Genomic DNA, 19,653 nt, shown 5'->3' on the forward strand with positions numbered 1-19,653 from the left:
AAAGGTAAACTATATTACAATCTATAAAAATATAAAGATTTTATAGAACTCAATATTATATATTATAAGAATAGAAATAATAATTTGGAAAAGAAACAAAGATAAGAAAATAACTTATACTTTAAATATAAAAAAGTAGAATATTAAATAGTAGAATATCAAAGTAAAAGAATAGAAGGTAAAAAAAGCAACTTTAAGAATAAGTTTGATAAAAGCTAACTTAATATTACCTTCATACTACAATTATATACTATTAGTGTAATAAAACTAATCATATCATCATTAGCTTATAAAAAAGAATTCGAAAAAGAAGGAAAGATTGAAGGCCTCTTATGGATAAATAAGGATCTATAATTAGAAGAATTATGATCTATTTGGGGAATTGATTAATAAAATCATTGTATCTGGAAATTTGGAGATATAAATAAAAGAACTATAAACGAAGACCTTAGTGTAACAAATGCTGAAGAAGGCAAATTATATAAGGTTCGGTATGTCGATCAGCATTGAATTCTATGATTTAGAATTATTATAAACATATTATTTATAGAAAGAATTAGTACTAATCATCTCTAATAACCAAACAAAGAAGAGCTATAAGAAGTGTTTTATTACTACACATCAGAAAGAAATAAGAATTAGATTCTATTTTTATACAGAAAAGTAGAAGAAGAATACTAGGTTTAGGCTTAGGCTATAATACCACCATTAATTATAAATACAACGATGAAAGTTACTCAAAGGAATTACCAATACACCCTATAAAAGGATTTACTTAATGATAAAGCTAAATCAGGAACAAATATTATCTATCTAGAAAAAGAAAAGCTTCAACATATAACATTTGCCAATAAAATCATTCAAAATAATAAGAATAAGTAAATTATATTATAGCTAAATACTATAGAATAAACAGAACAAATATACTATAAAGTCAAAATAAACAAATAAATATAATAAGTCATAATAGATTCAGAAACTATAGGAAATTTTATTACATTAGAAACTACAAAGTACTTAGGAGTTTCACTTTAGAGAAAACAAAACCCCTACCAATTACAATTAATTGATGAATAGCTAGTAGGATCTAACGGGAATGTTTCTTAAGAGATATAATCAGTACGAATAAGTATAACCTAATACTTAAAGATTATATAGCTTAATGTTGTACTATTAAACTAATAACAAATCATCTTAAAGATACTATAATTAAAGGCATACAATTCTAAAATAAATTAATCATAAGAAATAATAACATTTAATCAGTGTAAAAACAATTATAATAATATATTTAAGATGTTTGTGAAATGTAATACATATTAAGGAGAATTGAATGTGAACAATATTAGTAATGTAGGACACCCAATTTAGGGTCCTTTATTAAGAATGAAGAATAGTACACCTCCTTTACAAATATAGAAGTCAATGATACGGCAGGAAATTATAATCAAGGCAAAAGAGTCTATAGTATTAGAATAGTATAAAATATATGAACATATGTTCAAGGAATCAGGGATTTATAAGGCTTTGCCAGAACATAAGCCATAAGATTATAAAATAATATTAAAGGAAAGCAAAATGCCTATACACACCCCAATTTATTCAATATCAGCCAATAAGTTGAAGACACTTAGGGAATATATTGATGACAATTTGACCAAAAAATGAATCAGAGAATCCATATTTTAAGTAGCAAGTTTAACTATATGGGTACCTAAGAAGGATAGTACTAAGAGACTAGTTGTGGACTATAGAAAGCTTAATACGCTTATTAAGAAGAATCGATATTCACTTTCATTAGCTATGGAATTAATAGATCGATTAGGCGGAGCTATAATATTTACCAAAATGGATCTAAAAAACGAATATCATTTAATTAGAATAAAGAAAGGTAAAGAATAGAAAACCACTTTTAAAACAAGATATGGGCTATATGAATATCAAGTTATACCATTCGGACTAATTAATACACCAGCTACTTTCATGAGACTTATAAATAATATACTATTATAATACTTAAACACCTATTATATATACTATTTGAATAATATCCTAATATATTCAAACAACAAGGCCTAATATATTAAAAATATTAATAACATTCTTAAAAGTTTAGCTAAAGCTAATTTACTATATAAACCAAGCAAATATAAATTCTATATTATAAAAACAGAATTCCTAGAATTTATTGTATTAAGTCAAGGGCTTAAGATAAGTAAAGATAAGATTAAAGTAGTATTTGAATAAAAGCAGTTAAATATTATTAAGAAAGTACAATTCTTTTTAGGATTTATTAACTTTTATTAAAGATTTATTAAGAGTTATTTAGGAATTACTATATTCTTAATTATATTAATCAGAAAAGATTAAGGAAGTTTCGAATGGACTGTCAAGGTGTAGAAGTCCTTCGAAATGTTTAAACAGGTAATGATCGAGGAGTTAATACTATTGATATTCAATTCTGAAAAGCAAATCATAATGGAAACAGATTCTTCAGATTTCGCTATAAATGTAGTATTGAGCTAATCAGGTTAGAATGAGAAATAACAATTAATTATATTCTATTCTTAAAAGCTATCATTAATCAAATTAAATTATAAGATTTATAATAAAGAATTGCTAACAATAGTTAATATATTTAAAGAATAGTGAGTATATTTGAAGAGAGCAAAATACATAATATAGATATATACAGATTATAAGAATTTGATTTACTTTATTATAATGAAATAATTAAACAAACAATAGATTAGATAATTGGAGATTATGATTAATTACAAATTCAAAATTTCATATATTAAAGGATTAGAAAACACTAAAGCTGATGTTTTTAATCGAAAATCAGAATATTAAGAAAATAAGTTGTACGAATCGTACGTTATATTCAAGAAAGAAGGCGAATCACTGGTTTACAATGTACTACAGCTTGTATTTATATATACATTGGAAGACAACCATTTCAGAATCAAAATCCAATCATATTACAACAAAGATGCCATAGCTATATATATACACGAGATAATAGAACTAGGATTTATAATAGAAAATAAGATTATATACTTTTATGGGAAAGTATATATTCTGAATCAAATAATCAAGGAATTTATAATAAAACAATATAAATTTTTAGTATACAAATATTAAGGAATTGTAAGAATATTTATAAGATTATAGAAAATCAATTACTTTTTATAAATAAAAACAATAGTTGAAGAAATTATTGGAAATTGTAATACCTATATACAAAATAAGTCCTTTAGATATACTTTATATAATTAGTTTTAAACCTTAAATATACCTTCTCAACCATAAAAGTTTATTATATAGAACTTTATAATTAAACTATTATTCTTAAAGAATTCTATTATAAAAATTGAATATAATATAATACTTAATATAATAAACAAATTAATAAAATTTATATATATAATATCATTTAAGGAAATATAAGATACTGAATAATTAGTATATATATTCCTTAGGATTATAATAAGTATATATGAAGTATTAGATGAGATAATCTTGGATTGAGATAAGCTTTTTACCTCGAAATTCTGGATTATCTTATTGATACTTATAGGTATTAAGAGAAAGCTATTAATATTTTTTCATTTACAAATAGATAATTAAACAAAGAGAATTAATTAGATAATGAAAGTATATCTTAAATGCTATGTAAATTATTGATAAGATAATTAGATAGAATTATTATTTATGGTATAATTTGTATATAATATATTAGAAACAGAAACCATAAAAATCATATCAACACGGGCTAATTTTGGGTTTAATCTATAAGCATATAAAATCCTGATATTACAAGAAGTTAATGTCGAATCAGCGATAGTATAAATCGAATAGCTAAAAGATCTTTAAGAGTAATTAACTCTTGATCTAAGATTTATATCTTTTAGAACAATAGTGTACTATAATACGAAATATAGTATGGAATTTACATTTAAAAAAGGGAATAAAGTTTATCTATTATAATGAAACATCGAAACTAAGAGACTAAGCAATAAACTCGATTATAAGAAACTAAGACCATTTAAGATTAATAAGGTAATAGGAATTGTTAATTATTAATTAAAACTATTAGATACAATAAATATCCACTTAGTATTCTATATATCCTTATTTGAATTAGTACTACTAGGAGTACTGAGAGCGTTATTAACAGAAATCGAATTAGTTAATCCGAACGCCATATATAATGTTGAAATAATATTAGATTATAAATGTGTTAAAGATATAATTAAATATTTAATTAAATGGTTAGATTATTTATACACTGAAAATTCATGGGAATCAAAAACAAATCTTAATTACCCTGAAAAATTGAAGACATTTTATTAATAATACCCGGATTTGCTTAGAAGGAAGGAGAATTTATTGAAGCCAGGATCAAAGGGTTTAAAAAAGAAAAATCGAAAACAAAGGAACTATTACTAGGACCAGCAATAGAGACAGATACCAATTCCTTTTCCTTTTCTATATACTCTTTTTCTAATAATTCATCCAGTTTATTTAATAAACAAACACTACAACGAAGCATTTCAGAACCCCAATCACAAAGTGTCTTCTATTTTTTACAAATTTCCATACAACAACAAAAAGCTTCCTATTCCACAAGAGTAATAGCTTCCTCTTCAGCCTTAAAACAAGCTTCCTTTTGAAATAGAATATTCTAATTAAAAGGAAAAAGATTAACAACATTACACTTTATAGAACCAAAGTGAACGTACTCTTTACAACGTTTAGATTTAGAAAGTATATGGTATTACAAATCATTCTTTTTATAACAAAAATAAGGCGCTATAATATTTCCTTTATCTTTAATTTTTTAGCTTAGACGATAACAATTAAGTGTTGAATAAAAATCATTAGTGATAGGTATAATGAAAGGAAATAAAGAATCATTATGATATAGCTATATAGGGAATACATAACTATATAACGCTTGGGATAAGCACTAAAATAAAAAGGGGGGACACATCCTCTCGACCCCACCCTGCTGCTCTTGGAAATAAACTGTTGCAATGGAGCACATGGGGAAGATTTTCTGGAAATCATACCTATAGATATCGCTCGGCTCAATACTTTAAGTATAGCTTTGATCTCTCGTTGCCTAGAAGTAATCCTACAACCAAGGTTTATAAGGTCCCTCTCCCAGCATTTGTAACTGGACTCCTGCTATCTGCAGAGTGCCTAGCAAAAAATCTACCAGCAAGCCCAAGTGTAAACGTTGTGACGAGTGCATTCTTAGCTACTTTGCCAATAGGAATAGGTGTGTTATTCTGGGAAGTGAGTCGAGATCCTATAGTGGTTAATAAGGAATAATTTAAAACAATAGGGAGGAAAAACTCTTATGTACGCATAAAGAAAGGCACAAATAAATCCGATAACAAAGACAACAAGAATGGTAGCAATAATACCGGCTACATTTCTTAAGCCTTTAGGATATGTACTACGGGAATCGAGAATAGGTATTCGTATTGGCGCCATTGTCGTTTACATAGCGGAGAGCAAGAAATCTTCGTGCAGGAGGTAAAGTCACTCTTCTATATGTGAGCTAGATGCAACTAGTAGCGAGCTACTCCGGGTAATGCATAAATATCTACTTGCGACCCGCCGTGGTAATGTAATACCATCCAATTGTGGATGCCATGACTCGGTGATTTAAGCGAGTGTGATTAAAGTGTTGAAGATAAATAGTAAAACCCCGAAATTAATATTTCAAGATATCCTCACTGTTTCTCTACTTTGATATCAGCATCCAAACATACACGTACAATGCTACCCGGGTTACTTCACCAAGTCTTCAGACCCAAAACAGCAATCAAAGCAGAAATACAACGAAAAGAGCGGGATGAACGACGTGAGAATCGAGCTCAAGAAAAGGAACGACAACAAACACGCGCCAGAGCCAATGCGAGAAAAAAGGAAATTCAGTTACGATGTGATAGAAATTATGCACCAGGAGGGCTATTCGAGAAGCTTAGAATAAGGCGAAAAAGGTTTGAGAATGGGATATGGAAGCATCCGGAAAGAGACTGGAAGCCGATCAAGTAGTCGTGTTAGACGATTGGATTTAAGGGCGCTGCATTCGCTATTTTATACACTGAATTTGTAGTGTTTTTCTGTTGATCCTTACGTACACTTATAATGGTAGCAAGTCTGACTTGGCACCTATTTCCCCTATATATATACAGATACCTAGGCACCCGTAGACAAGGCTCTTCACTTCACTCTTTCTGCCCAACTCCTCACATCCTCATTCTACACACGTTTTGCTCTCATTTGAGGCGTGGCATGAAGATTCTCCTGAAAAAGTCCTCGGCAGCAACCCACCACGATGGTGCGAAAATTCCACCAAAGCCAAGTGTCAACTTCACATTCGCCACGTATTCATCCTTGTCCGCTAAAGAGAGGTGGTTACTTATCTAAGCGAGGTGGTCACTTGTCTAAGTATGCGAAGGCAACTCTGACTAGAGCTAGTCTCCTCAGCGATAAGAATGTATTCCTTTCCAACTTTTCCGAGAGAATAAATTTTGAGTATCGATCATCTCACCTCAAGCTTTCCAAGTCATCCTTTGCAGTACCTCATTAGACCAAGATCGTCAACCATTCAACAGAAGAATCATCAAAATGTCCACAATCACTTGCAACGTTATCGACCGTCGTATTAGCAGCGCTGCTGCAGGTATGCGCGTTGTGCTCCGCTGTATTCATCCCAACGAGGGCAGAGAGTTCGAAGAAACTACCAGTCCAAATGGTGTCATCTCATGGTGGAAGTCGAGAGGTCACCCTGAAATAAGTCTTCTTCAATACTTATTCAATCACCAAGATCAAGAACAAATGTGCTGGCACATGCAGTTCTCTACAACCGACTACTTTGCTCCGATTATTCCTCACTATATCTCCGCCGATATTTCATTCGTTCTTTTTCGTGGGCATCAAATTCCGAGTGTTTCGCTCTATGCCGATATACGTGGCTTTGGAACTTGGGTTGAAACACTCATTGCTCCGCCACTTATGCTACCAGCTATACCAGTAGCTGTTCCATTGAAATCGACCAGCCGCAGAATAAAACTCAGCCTGTCGTCGCGTTCAGACCTCAACCCCGCCAATACTTCAAACTTTCGCCAAATCAGGAAAAGGTTTTAGCAAGTCATTACGTCGACGAGCCATATCCAAACAAAGAATGCTTTACCAAGTTGTCAGAGGGCCTTGATTTACATCCAGAACAGACTGAGAGATGGTTCGAAAGAAAACGAAGAGCTCAAAAGCAGCAGCAACAAAAGAGATGCTTATCACAAAGCGACACCACAACTTCACAAACAAGTGCTAAGAGCACTATTCAAAACCTTCAGAGTATTCAGGAAGAAATAGACTATGGAATCGCCAAAGTCATTCCCGAAAAAGACTTGACTTTCTCCCCACAAGCTCGACACCCTCCCTTGGCCATGGATGAGATGTTGTCGAGTACCGCTACAGACGAAGATGTGACTATTACCAGCCCGGTCCCCATACCTAGTTCTATAGACAGCGCGGAATAATTCCCGGATTATATACAAGGAGTACACTCTACTACCACGAACAGTCCGGATTTAGGGAACTATTCCGGCAAGGAAGTAGGAAGGGGGTCAGAGGGGGAAGAGGTAGTAGAAGTAAAGAAATGGTGGGTAGAGGAGGTGGTGAAGAGATTACAAGGTTACGAATATGCAATAAGGACTTTTACCAAGCTCGAAGATACAGTACTAACGTACTCCTTCTAACCGCCCGGATTTTACCCGAAATTCATCAACACTATTAATCAATTCAATCATTAATTATTAAATCAACCATTCAATATTTTACTTTAAAATTTGACCATCATTTTGATTTATATATATATATATAAATTAGATAAAAATCTTATTATAATATTATAACTTAATCTTCTAATATTTCATATACCAATCATTTGTTATAATATAAATCTCTATTCTGTTCCTCATACTTACTCTTAAATTTATAAATAAATTATTATCCAATATATCTCAGGCTATTTACAAAACACTGCCTAACTTCTACCTAAAATATTCCAACTTGTTTTTATTTATTACAATATTCAAAAACGTTTTGAAGATACATGCTTTTAGATATCATTAGATATACTCTATAGAATTAAGATCGAAACTATAAGAAGACTATAAATCAATTAAAGGAATACTCCTTTCCCGAAACCACTCTATTATCTTATAAGCACAATATATAGAAGCATTATTCTGTATAAATTGATACCCTTCATTTAATCCCTCTCAAATGAAAGCTAATTCCTCATTAAAGACCTCAAAATAATAGTTAGTACTATACTCGAACTTCTTACTCTCGAAATTCTTATCTATCTTATAGAGCTTACTCTTCCTAATATTACAAAAACCATTTCAGATTATAATCTTCATATTCTTATTTGTAAAATAGATTTGAATTATATTCTATTCTTATTTCTGATATAAAGTGCGGAAGGCTTATTCTTGATTTTTCTCTTTTTTCCTACTCTATAAAGTACTTATCTGATTAGTATCATGATGCAAGAGATAGATATTAGGTTAGATATATAATATTCTATAAGAAGGTTAAAGATAGTATTATATAAGTATATTATATATAAACAAAAATGATTAAGCATTTATTACATTAATGAATCTATAATAATGCTAATAAATCTGTAATAATATTCTTTTCTTTAAAATTTATTTATTCTAAGTAAGCTAAAATAAAATAATAAAATAAAAAAGAAAATACATTAAGTAAACCGTACTTTTCTTTATTATAATAAACATTTAGATTCTTTAGATCCTTTTATAACTTTTTATATAGAAATTAAAATTGTTTTAGTCTTTAGATTTTCTAAGATTTATTTCGATGGACCTAGCTTTTTTAAATGTAAATAATAATAATAATAAGTCATAATCTTTTCATTACCTTTAAGATCTGAGACTAATTACTAAGTTGAGGTATTGTTGATATCACCATGGGGATGATGAAGTCAATATAGTACTATGATTCACATTATTGTTATATTACTTAAGATTCTAAAAGCTAGGACTATAAAATGTATTACTGTAGTATCGGAAAATATTAATATTAATATTAGTATAATTATATAATCTCTATTCCAATATTAACAATTTTCTAAAATTACTGAATTATATTCTTCTAATTAATACCTTTTTTATCTATATAACCACCCATCCTTTTAATATTTTTCAACTTATTTTATAACCTTAATCTTTATAGTATTATTATTAATTAAATCTTTTAGGGCTTAATATAGTTTGAATTTAGTTATTATATCTATAGGGTTAAAATCTTCATTAATCTATTTAATCTTTATAATCTTTTGTTTTTTATATACCTCATGAATCATTATTATATTAATTATTAATCTCTTTTTATTAATAATTCCAAGTTTTATAAGATAGTTATAAAGTGATTTAAAATTGATGTATATAATTAATAGGATCTTACGGTTTAGGAAGATCTTATTAATTATACCTTTGATTATTATACTTATATTAAAACCTAAAACCATAATATAGAGTTCTAATGCTAGTACATTTCTAATAACTCTTTCATACTTGATAGATAATTAATAGATGATATTAGCTTTGTTATACTTATCCATTAAAACGATAATATATCTAATTTAAAAGAACAAATCTTTATTGTTAATAAAGAATATATTAGTGAATATAATTAGTTTTAAAGAATTTATATTGAGTGAAACAAATTATAGGCTTTTTTCCAAATTGTCAATTTGTTATTGAATATGCTTATTAAGAGAATTAGCATCTTCTCCCTTAAAATTGATAGTTTGTATAGTATAAGATAGGTTAAAAGCTACTTCTAGTTGATATATTATTATAATATATATTTCTCGAGTATGTTATGCAATGTATTAATTCTTTATTGTTATAGATTTTCTTAGTTTTTTATATATTCCTTATATATCAGATAATTCTGATTTAATTAGGTATAGATTTTTATATTGATTTTTCTAATTAAAGTAAATTATGCCGTTATCTTGTTAAATAATTAATTCATTATTAAACTTGAATAATATATTTGATATAAGTATCTCATATTTTTTTGTTATAAATTTAATATTATAGAGTTCTTTTTATTTATAATCTATAAATTTGTTATTAATAACAATAAATGTATCATCTATTTGTAATTTTATGATGCCAAATGCTATATTATCCTTGGTTATATGCAGGAAATATGAATTGTAAGTTAATTATATTATTTTAAGGACATTAATATAATACTTATAATAAATATTAAATTAATGGTTGTCTGTTTTCGGAATGTTATATAATAGTTGTACTATTTGTAGGACAAAATCTTCTAGGATGTTCATCTTCATTAATAATTATATATAGAACCTTCGAACTAAATTCAATGTTGACTATATATATATTTATATAATATTATAAATACTTATAATTACCTTGTTTTTTAAAAGTATAATTATTATTATTAATATTATTTATTAACTAACTTGTTATATTATAAATAACTATATCAAAATAATATCTTTTTCTTAATTCTTTTATATTTGTATTATTAATCGAGATTTTGGGAACGCCGTGTCAATTCCCTTATTTTTCATTTCGTTAATAAATTATAAATTGAATATTCTCGTATTTTCAAGTATATTTGTGATCTTTATAAACTGAAAGACACTGTTTTTCATTAAATTATTAATCTCCTTTTGTTTTAATTTAATGAAAATCGTTGATATTGGATTATTAATAGATATTATAAAACAATCTGTATATTCAATATCATTAAATTCATTATCATCTAGAAGGTAGAATACTAAATTCAATACTCATTCCTCAGATTCAATATAATTGATGTTTTTGTTTATAAAGAAGGTTGTTAATATAGGAATTATAATTTAAGGAGTTGATAGTTATAGAAGCTAAGGGTTTTTAAACAAATTCAAAAGAATCTCCTCCTTGTTTTTGCTTTATATAACAACCAATAAAATGATTAATTTAACTTTACTAACTTTTAATAAAATTATTCTTCTGTTCTTTTATGATATAATTTATATCATTTATACTGATTATACTTCTTATATATTTTCAATAGATTATTTAAATTATATTAATTTTGTTACTTATATTAATTCAATAGATTCTTTATAAGATTGATTTTAAGATTGATTCTTTTTTTCCATATATAATTTGATTTAGATAATACGAAATTCTATTGAGCCACTTATCAATTGTATAATGTATATCTCATCTTTTATTTCCAATAAATAATACGAATCTGTTTAGTCTTTATATTCTCTTTATATTTAAATCTTCGAATTGATAGATAGATTGTATAATACTATTATGAATAGTTTATTATATTAGTTTAATATATTTAATATCTATCTTGTTACTTGTAACTTATTGATTTTGTTTATTACCTTTTTAATTATAGTTTATTATTATAAGATTATAAATGCTAGTTAATTAAGGTTAATTATTTATAAATATATTTTAAATATTAAGAATATTAAAACTAATTTGTTTAATTTTATAGTATTGTTTACTATTTTAACAATCATTTATAATATTATTTCCTTAATTATAAAACTCCCTAGTTCATTAATAATGATATTATATACTTGTCTAATAACTATGTAATAATGTTTGATAATTCCAATTGATTAATAAACTTTAATTGGTATACTCTTTATCCTAATTAATATAATTACTGTATATTATACGAATTCCTTATTAATAAAGTTCTTTTTAATATTATATATAATATAATCTAAGGGATTAATATAAATATTTATTTAGTACTTTCAAAATATACTGAAAATATACTTTATAATAATATTGTTTAATTATTATACTATTTGAAATTGTATGCCTTTATTAATGATATATAGAATAAGGTTAATATTAATGTACATTATATTTATTATAATTGAATAATTCAAATTAATTTTATTTTATAAATTGAACTTAAATCAATCTAATAATTTTCTATACTTTTGATAGTATTAATAGAACTTAATAAGTTTATATAATATTGTTATAACCAGCTTATTAAAGTACTCATAAAAGTTTGTATATTAATAAATAGTTAAAGTAATAATATAAACATTATAATTTTATATTAATAAGATAGTATGCATTATTATTAATAATTTATTATATAAATTATTATATATTTATATATTATAAGAATATTATATATCTATTGTGGCGGATATATGAGAATCGTTCTCCTATATTACTTATAATAATCATATTAAGAATATTATTATAATATATACTAAGTTTATTTATATCTTTAAGAAATAATAAAAACAATATTTTCATATTTATAACATAAAATTTAATGGTTTCTAATGATAAATTTAATTATATTAAATTAATTGACTTAGCTTTACTAATTTTAAATACTATACTTATAATTCCTATTATTTTTATATTCAAAATAATATTCTTAATTATTATTTTATATACCACATATTATTTATAACTTATTATTGATTATTATATTATAGTTATATTAATAATAATTCCTTGAAATTCCCTTACATTATATTTACTAATATATATTATACTTTTAAATTAAGATTAATATATTAGAATATATATAAGAAACTTATTGAATAGGTTCTTAACAATCTTTTATTTATTTATAAATCTATTCTAAATAATAAAGCTTAAATATGGTTCTTATACAGATAGGTTTTAGAATTTGAATTATATAAAATAAGCTGTAACTTTACTATCTATATTAGGATTAGAATCTTTAATAAATTCTTTATATTCAATAAGAAATTGTTCAAAGCTTTTATTAAAATTATTACTTTTGAATTATTCCTTATATTTATATTAAGATTCCTTATATTCCTTTTTATTATATCGAATTAATTAGTAATTTTCCTTTTTATAAATAAAGCATTTCTTCTTTATATATAATTTGAATAAATATTGATTATTTTATTTAGAATTTCTATTTTAATTATATTCATCTTGATTGTAATAGTATTTGTAATCGATATAAAATATTATAATTTTATTAGAATAAGTTTATTCTTATATTATAATAACTAAATATAACTTCTCTAAAAGATTTAGAGTATATTTATACTAAAGTATATATAATGATAATCTTTTAATAAAGTAATTCTTTTGTTTTTATTATAAAGCTAAATTCTTTATATATATAATAAACTTTTATAATTATAAATTGTAAGTATTAAAGTATTATCTTTTCTTTATTATCTGATTTTGCTATTATACTTTTGAATAACGTGGTTTATCATCGAGTGGACCTTATCATCGAGTGGGCCACTTCAAAATACACTAAAATTAGCCTTTTCCTAATATTTATATTTTAATAATTAATCAATATTTTTTCAAAAAGAAAAAAGATTTATTAATAAGAAAAGATTTCTTATATAAATATTTAGTTTTTATATGAAAATTGATATTATATTTTATAAAAATCATAAATTGTTACGATTTTCGTTATAAAAATATTATTTTAATAATAACTCCTATATTAATTAGAATTTTAAAAAGCAAATTAGATTTCTATAATATTAATATAATTAGATTTCATAATTTCAAATTTTATAAAATGATATTATTAAATGAATAAAGTGCACGGTTACGCACAGACGAATTTTGTATGTATTTATAATGGCCCACTCGATGATATGGTCCACTCGATGATAAACTACGTTATAATAATTTCTTATTATTATATAAGATTGTACTTATATTCTGGATCTTTAAATATAAATATTATCAAATTATAAATTTTAATTATTATACTGAATAAATTGTTTAGATTTATATGGTAAAAGTCGAGTATAATATCAACAAATATAGTAGGAAATATATTTTTTAATAATAATATAGATATATTAATATATTTATAGTTATTAAAAAAGATTAAGAATTTATGAGCAAAATTATCATTTTGACTATTATATTTATTAGCTTTATTATAAAGTTTTATAAGATTATTTAAAAGCTAATTAATATTTATAAATCTTTAAGAAGATAAAGTGTTTTAAATAATATTAATATCTTTTGAGTCGTTTCCTTCTCCGCTTTTATAATATCGATTCTAATTTAAAATATTGGTTTTTTTATTTTTTTTATTTTCTTTTTTCTTACTTATATTATTATTATTATTAAGTAAATTATTAATTGATTATTTGATTTATTGTTATAGGACTATATTATTATCAAATTAATGAAATGTTTATACCTATATTAGAGTTAGTTTTCATTACTCTTAACCAAGATTTTGGAGATTGAATTGAAGGTATAATTATAATGGTATTAGAATAGTCTTAATATTGAATTGTTGAATAGGTTGAATGAGTATTGGTTTTATTGAACTATAATACTCTTTTATAAATGATAAGTTGATAAAGAGATTAATAATATAATCTCGAATTATTAGTATTTGTTGTTGTAATAATAATTTCAATAGAAAAGGGATATATAGTTTATATTTCTTGATGCCTTTATTTTTGTTATTATGTTGATATGAGTTGATACCTAATGGTTTAGATATAATGTTTGAAAGTTGTAGGAATCTATTTTGATTATAAATGGTTTATTTAATTGAATCTTCTATTTTAATCATTTTAGGAATAGTTAGTAGTATTTTCAATCCTTTTGTAATTCTTTCAAATATACTTGGTAATCAAAACTGAAATCCTTTTTCCTTAAGAATATTTGTAATTTTAGAATTCAATTATTATTAGAACATTATGAATTATGTATTAGTTAGTACTTTATTAATTGTTTACTTCAAGCAGATTATATACTTTATAATGAATAGTTCATATATATAGAGTTTGTATTGTAATTTATATAGTAATTACATTTTAATAAATAAAAAATACTTTGGTTTAAAGTCTTTAAAATTTGTGGTATAATTCGATCATAACTCCTTATTATAGAAATCGCTTAATTTGTATTAATATAATTTGTATTTGTAGAAATCTTGTATTTCTCTTTCATTTATATAATTAATATCAAAAGGATAATCTTTTCATCTATTTACCATTAATTTATAATTATCAGATATAATTTCTAATAAAATTAAAAATTCAATAATAAATTTAATAGATTTAATATTATCGACTTGTTTTAAAGCTGGATACTCCACATTTTCGATATAATACTTTTAAGATATAGGAAAATCTACAAATGATCCTCCTATATTTAATGAATAGTAAGTAAATAATAGAATATTAATTTTATTAAGATATAGTAAAGCTTAAGTTTAAAGAGTATAATATTAAACTTAAACTGAATATTATTAATTTTTATTCTTTAATATATATTACAATAAAAAATAAAATATAGATTAAAATTAATATAAAAGTTATTATTATATTACCAATCGCTTTTATTTATATAAAAACAGATATCAAACCATATTGAAATAATATAAAAGCTTATATCTTTTCAAAATATTAATTTTAATTTAAACTATATATTACAATTAAAATTAAGGTATCAGATTCTTAATTTATAATATTACTAATTAATATTAATATTATTATAGAGATAATAAAGTTAATATAGTACTATAATTTATATTGTTATTATATTACTTGAGGTTCTAAAAGCTAGGGCTACGAAACGTATTGCTGTAGTGTCGGAAGACGCTAGCGTCAACGCTAGCGTAGTCACATGATCCCTGTCCCAACAGGTATAATATTTTCATTTAACTAAATATTTATACAATATTCATTTTTATTATAATTATTTAGAATACCTTCAAATACTTACCTTTGAATTGGTTTCTTTTTACTATTTTTTCTTTTAAGAACTTTGTTCTATATAATAATAGTTTTTGTTTTTTAATTTGGGATTGTATTGAAAACTATTTATTATTATATACTAATAAAAATAAAAAAATAAAAAAATAAAAAAATATAGGAAAGATGTGTATACTTTTTGTGATTAAATAAGATAAGATTATAAATAAACTTTAATAATTTTATAAAAACCAATCTCTTTATTATTTAATTTCTTTACTTTTCAAAAAGTCTTCATACTCTTTATATTAATAAACACCTTTTGGTTTATATAATATTATAATAAATCAATTTGATATTAATTCATGTACTTTTTATATATATTTATAACCTATTTAACAAATATTTAAAATTGATTTAGAATTTTCTCCATTTTATTAATTATTTTATTATTTTTGAAGAATTTATAATTTTAACTTAATATTATTTCTAATAAATAGAGTTTGCTTGGCTTAATATTAATATATAAATTAAAATTATAATTAATAAAAAATAAAGAATATTCTATAATTTTTAAGATTATATTATTAAAGGCAAACTTTATTAATAATAATTATTTCATTTAATTTTTTTAATACAAATTAATGAAAATATATAAATATTATTTAAAAATCAAATTAATATATTCTATTTACGTACTTATTTATAAATAAACAGCTAAAAAATGTTTAAGAATTATTATTAATCTTTTTAATATTTATATTCAAAATTCTAATACAAATTGTATATTTTAATTTGAGAGAATATTATTTGGTATATTATATAAAATATATATTTAATTAATAAATATATTAAACAGTTTTTTTATAGTTAAAGTTCTAATATTAATAAAATAATGTATTTTTGTTAGTCTATATATTACTATAAGAATATACTTATATATTAAATTGTAGTGTTTACTCTTTAGAAGAGGTATAATTAATTGATTAATATGTTAGATTATATTTGAAATAGAATTCAAAAAGACTTTAAAAACCCTAGTAAAACTAATTTCAATAACTTAATACAAGTATATATTAATCTCCTGATTTATATTTAGTCATTAATAAATTCAAGAAATAATATTAATAGTTAATATATTTAGAGTAATTAACCAGGTTGAAAAAGTATATTGTATAAATAATTTTTTTTTTAGTTTATTATTAGATAATATTTAAAGTTTATTATAATAATATTTTCTATTATTAAATACTTTATAATTCTATATAATGATCTTTATAATCTTTTAGAGTTCTACTAATCATTTCTATACATATAGATATCTGATTATTATTAACAACTAATATATTATATTAAATTTCATATAGATATTATTAATTAATTTATTAATAAACTTATCCTTTATAAATATTATTAAATCTATAACTACTAGTATTATTTTTTCTATCAATTCATTATATAAATCAATATCGAATTTTTATATTAATAAAACTATTCTTTTTTTATTCTTTAATTATTTATTATTAGGATTTAAAAGATCTGGTCTATCTTTTTACTTATAATTTAAAACATTTGAACAAATCGCTTTTATATTAAATTTATATATAATATAAAAATTATATTATTTAATTTATTATTGATTTAAAACTTTTATTATAATAAAATATTCTAAATTTTTATAATCTATAAAAATCTTGAATTTTTTTACAATCTTTAAAATTTGAATCGTTATTTTTCTATAAACTTGATTATTACTAAAAGCTCTTTATTATAGATTTTATAATTACATTCTATTATTAAATATCTTAATAAGAAATAAATTATTAACCGTAAAACATTCTCATTATTATATTAAGAAAGTATTTCTTCAAAAGTTTAATTCAAAATATTAGTTTCTAAAATAATATGTTTACTATAATTAAAATATATAAGAATAAATACAATTATAAAAACTTATTTTAATATTTCGAAAGTATTCTTATTTATTTAATCCTATATTTAAGGAATATCCTTATATAATGTTGAGTAGACTTGATAAGATGTATATATATAATATATATAATTAAAAGAATTATTTATTTCTGTCTACCCTCTTCATATAAAAAGAGAATTACTATATCTATATATATATACTACCTTTATTTATACACTTTATATATATATAAGGTAAAGTGTGATAACGTAACGTATGGGGAACTCGGACATATGGGGAACTCGGACACTTTTTCAATTATTCTACACGCGATCTTGTTCTACGAGCCACACAATCCTCCAATTCCAATTCCGAATCACTTGAACTATTCTCTAGCTCTTCTTCTTCAATCTCTTCTTCTGATTCTTCAATTGGGCGTTTGCGTGGCCGTCCTCGTGGCTTTTTCTCCTTCGGTTTTTCCTCCGCCTCACGTACCATTTTCAATACTTCCTTAGTACTAAAGACAAATTGACCTTGTAATTTGACTCTTTTGCCTTTAGTTCTTTTCTTTCGAGTCTCAATTACCTCCTGAGCATCAGAGAGCTGTTTCCGAAGTAGGGCTATCTCAGCATTTTGAGATTCTACAAGCCTAGTCATTCTCTTGGCATATCGACGAGTTGGCGATGCAGGAGAACCACTGCTTGCTAGAGCTGTATTAAAGATCTGATTTGCTTGCCTTAGTTCTGTTCCATCTGGAGGAGAACTCCTGAGTATAGACAAGTCTAGGTCTTGATTGGGGGTTCTCATTTGTGGAGTAGAAGGTTGCTGGGAGGAGTTAAATGGTAATGAATCGAGTACTTTTCGTGGGGCAAAAGGTACTAAACCAGCTCCTCTCCAGCCAGCTTTAATATTAGAAGAATTCAATGCTTTTTTTCTAATATTTTGAAAGAGTTCTACCCATTCAGCTCTTTGGATTCGCTTTACACCAGCTCGAGAATATCGATCGACCTCTAAAGCATGATATCGTTTCATTGGCCCATACACCGCAATATCAAGTGGCTGAAGCAAGTGAGAGCAATGAGGAGGTAATATAAGTAAATCAATATCATTATCTATACAGAAAGCAATAAAGCTACCTGTAATATGGCTTGAATGGCCATCCATGATCAAAAGTCGAGGTCGGTCACCTGACACTTTCTTGGATTCTGGTTCGAAAACCCTTTTTAATTATTCTAATCCATGGCTATTTGAGGTCCATCCATTTGTACTAGTAGAGAACTGCCAGCTTTGAGGTGTGTCCTTTGGAATCCATGCAGAATTCGTATTCTGAGCCTTGAAAATGACCATAGGTGATAGAGCATTTCCAGCTGCATTGACACATTCAAATGCAGTTATCCATTCTTGCTTGCCAGCTGTAACTTTCCAATTCGATTTCTGAGTAGAATCGACTATAATGCGCGTACTTTGAGTACTTCCAACTCCAAATCCGGTTTCATCCATATTATACATATCATCTAATTCATACTTTCGCTCAATGAGACGCGTGCGAAACGCGTCAAACCAAGCCTGAATATTCTCCGGAGTTGCTTCTTTAGTCCGATTAGACTCTAATTGACGTGAATAGCATGTTTTAAGTTCTGGATGTCGTTTTTGGAATCTATAGATCCATTCGTGGCCTATAGGTGGAATTTCTGTCGAGGTAGGATTTCGAGATGATGCGACCCGAACGCGTCGAAGACGAATTTCGTCGGCCATTTCCTTCACCAACATAGGTGTAGCAGGGAATCCAGTGATGGTAAGTCGTGAAATCCATCGTACAAGAGTATTTTCTTCTGCGTTTGAAAGAATTTGAGCCATTTCGTGGGTTTGGGAACGTGTTTTCTTCCCAGCCAGCCTATCAGCTAGGGTAGACTTAGGGACTTCAAAATGCTCT

General features: G+C 24.9%; 1 protein-coding gene across 1 annotated transcript; it reads left to right on the plus strand.

Moving 5' to 3' along the window:
* Window positions 1-6,648: 6,648 nt before the first annotated feature.
* EAF01_003500 (uncharacterized protein) lies at window positions 6,649-7,559 on the plus strand (the record flags this gene model as incomplete). The annotated part of the gene is made up of 2 exons (XM_038911754.1): window positions 6,649-7,053; window positions 7,098-7,559. 2 exons carry the CDS (start codon window positions 6,649-6,651, stop codon window positions 7,557-7,559), a joined length of 867 nt encoding a protein of 288 aa, XP_038772989.1.
* Between the last annotated feature and the right edge of the window lie 12,094 nt (window positions 7,560-19,653).

This window comes from Botrytis porri (genome assembly GCF_014898465.1).
Source record: "Botrytis porri strain MUCL 3234 chromosome Unknown BPOR_004, whole genome shotgun sequence".
Classification (NCBI taxonomy): Eukaryota; Fungi; Ascomycota; class Leotiomycetes; order Helotiales; family Sclerotiniaceae; genus Botrytis; species Botrytis porri.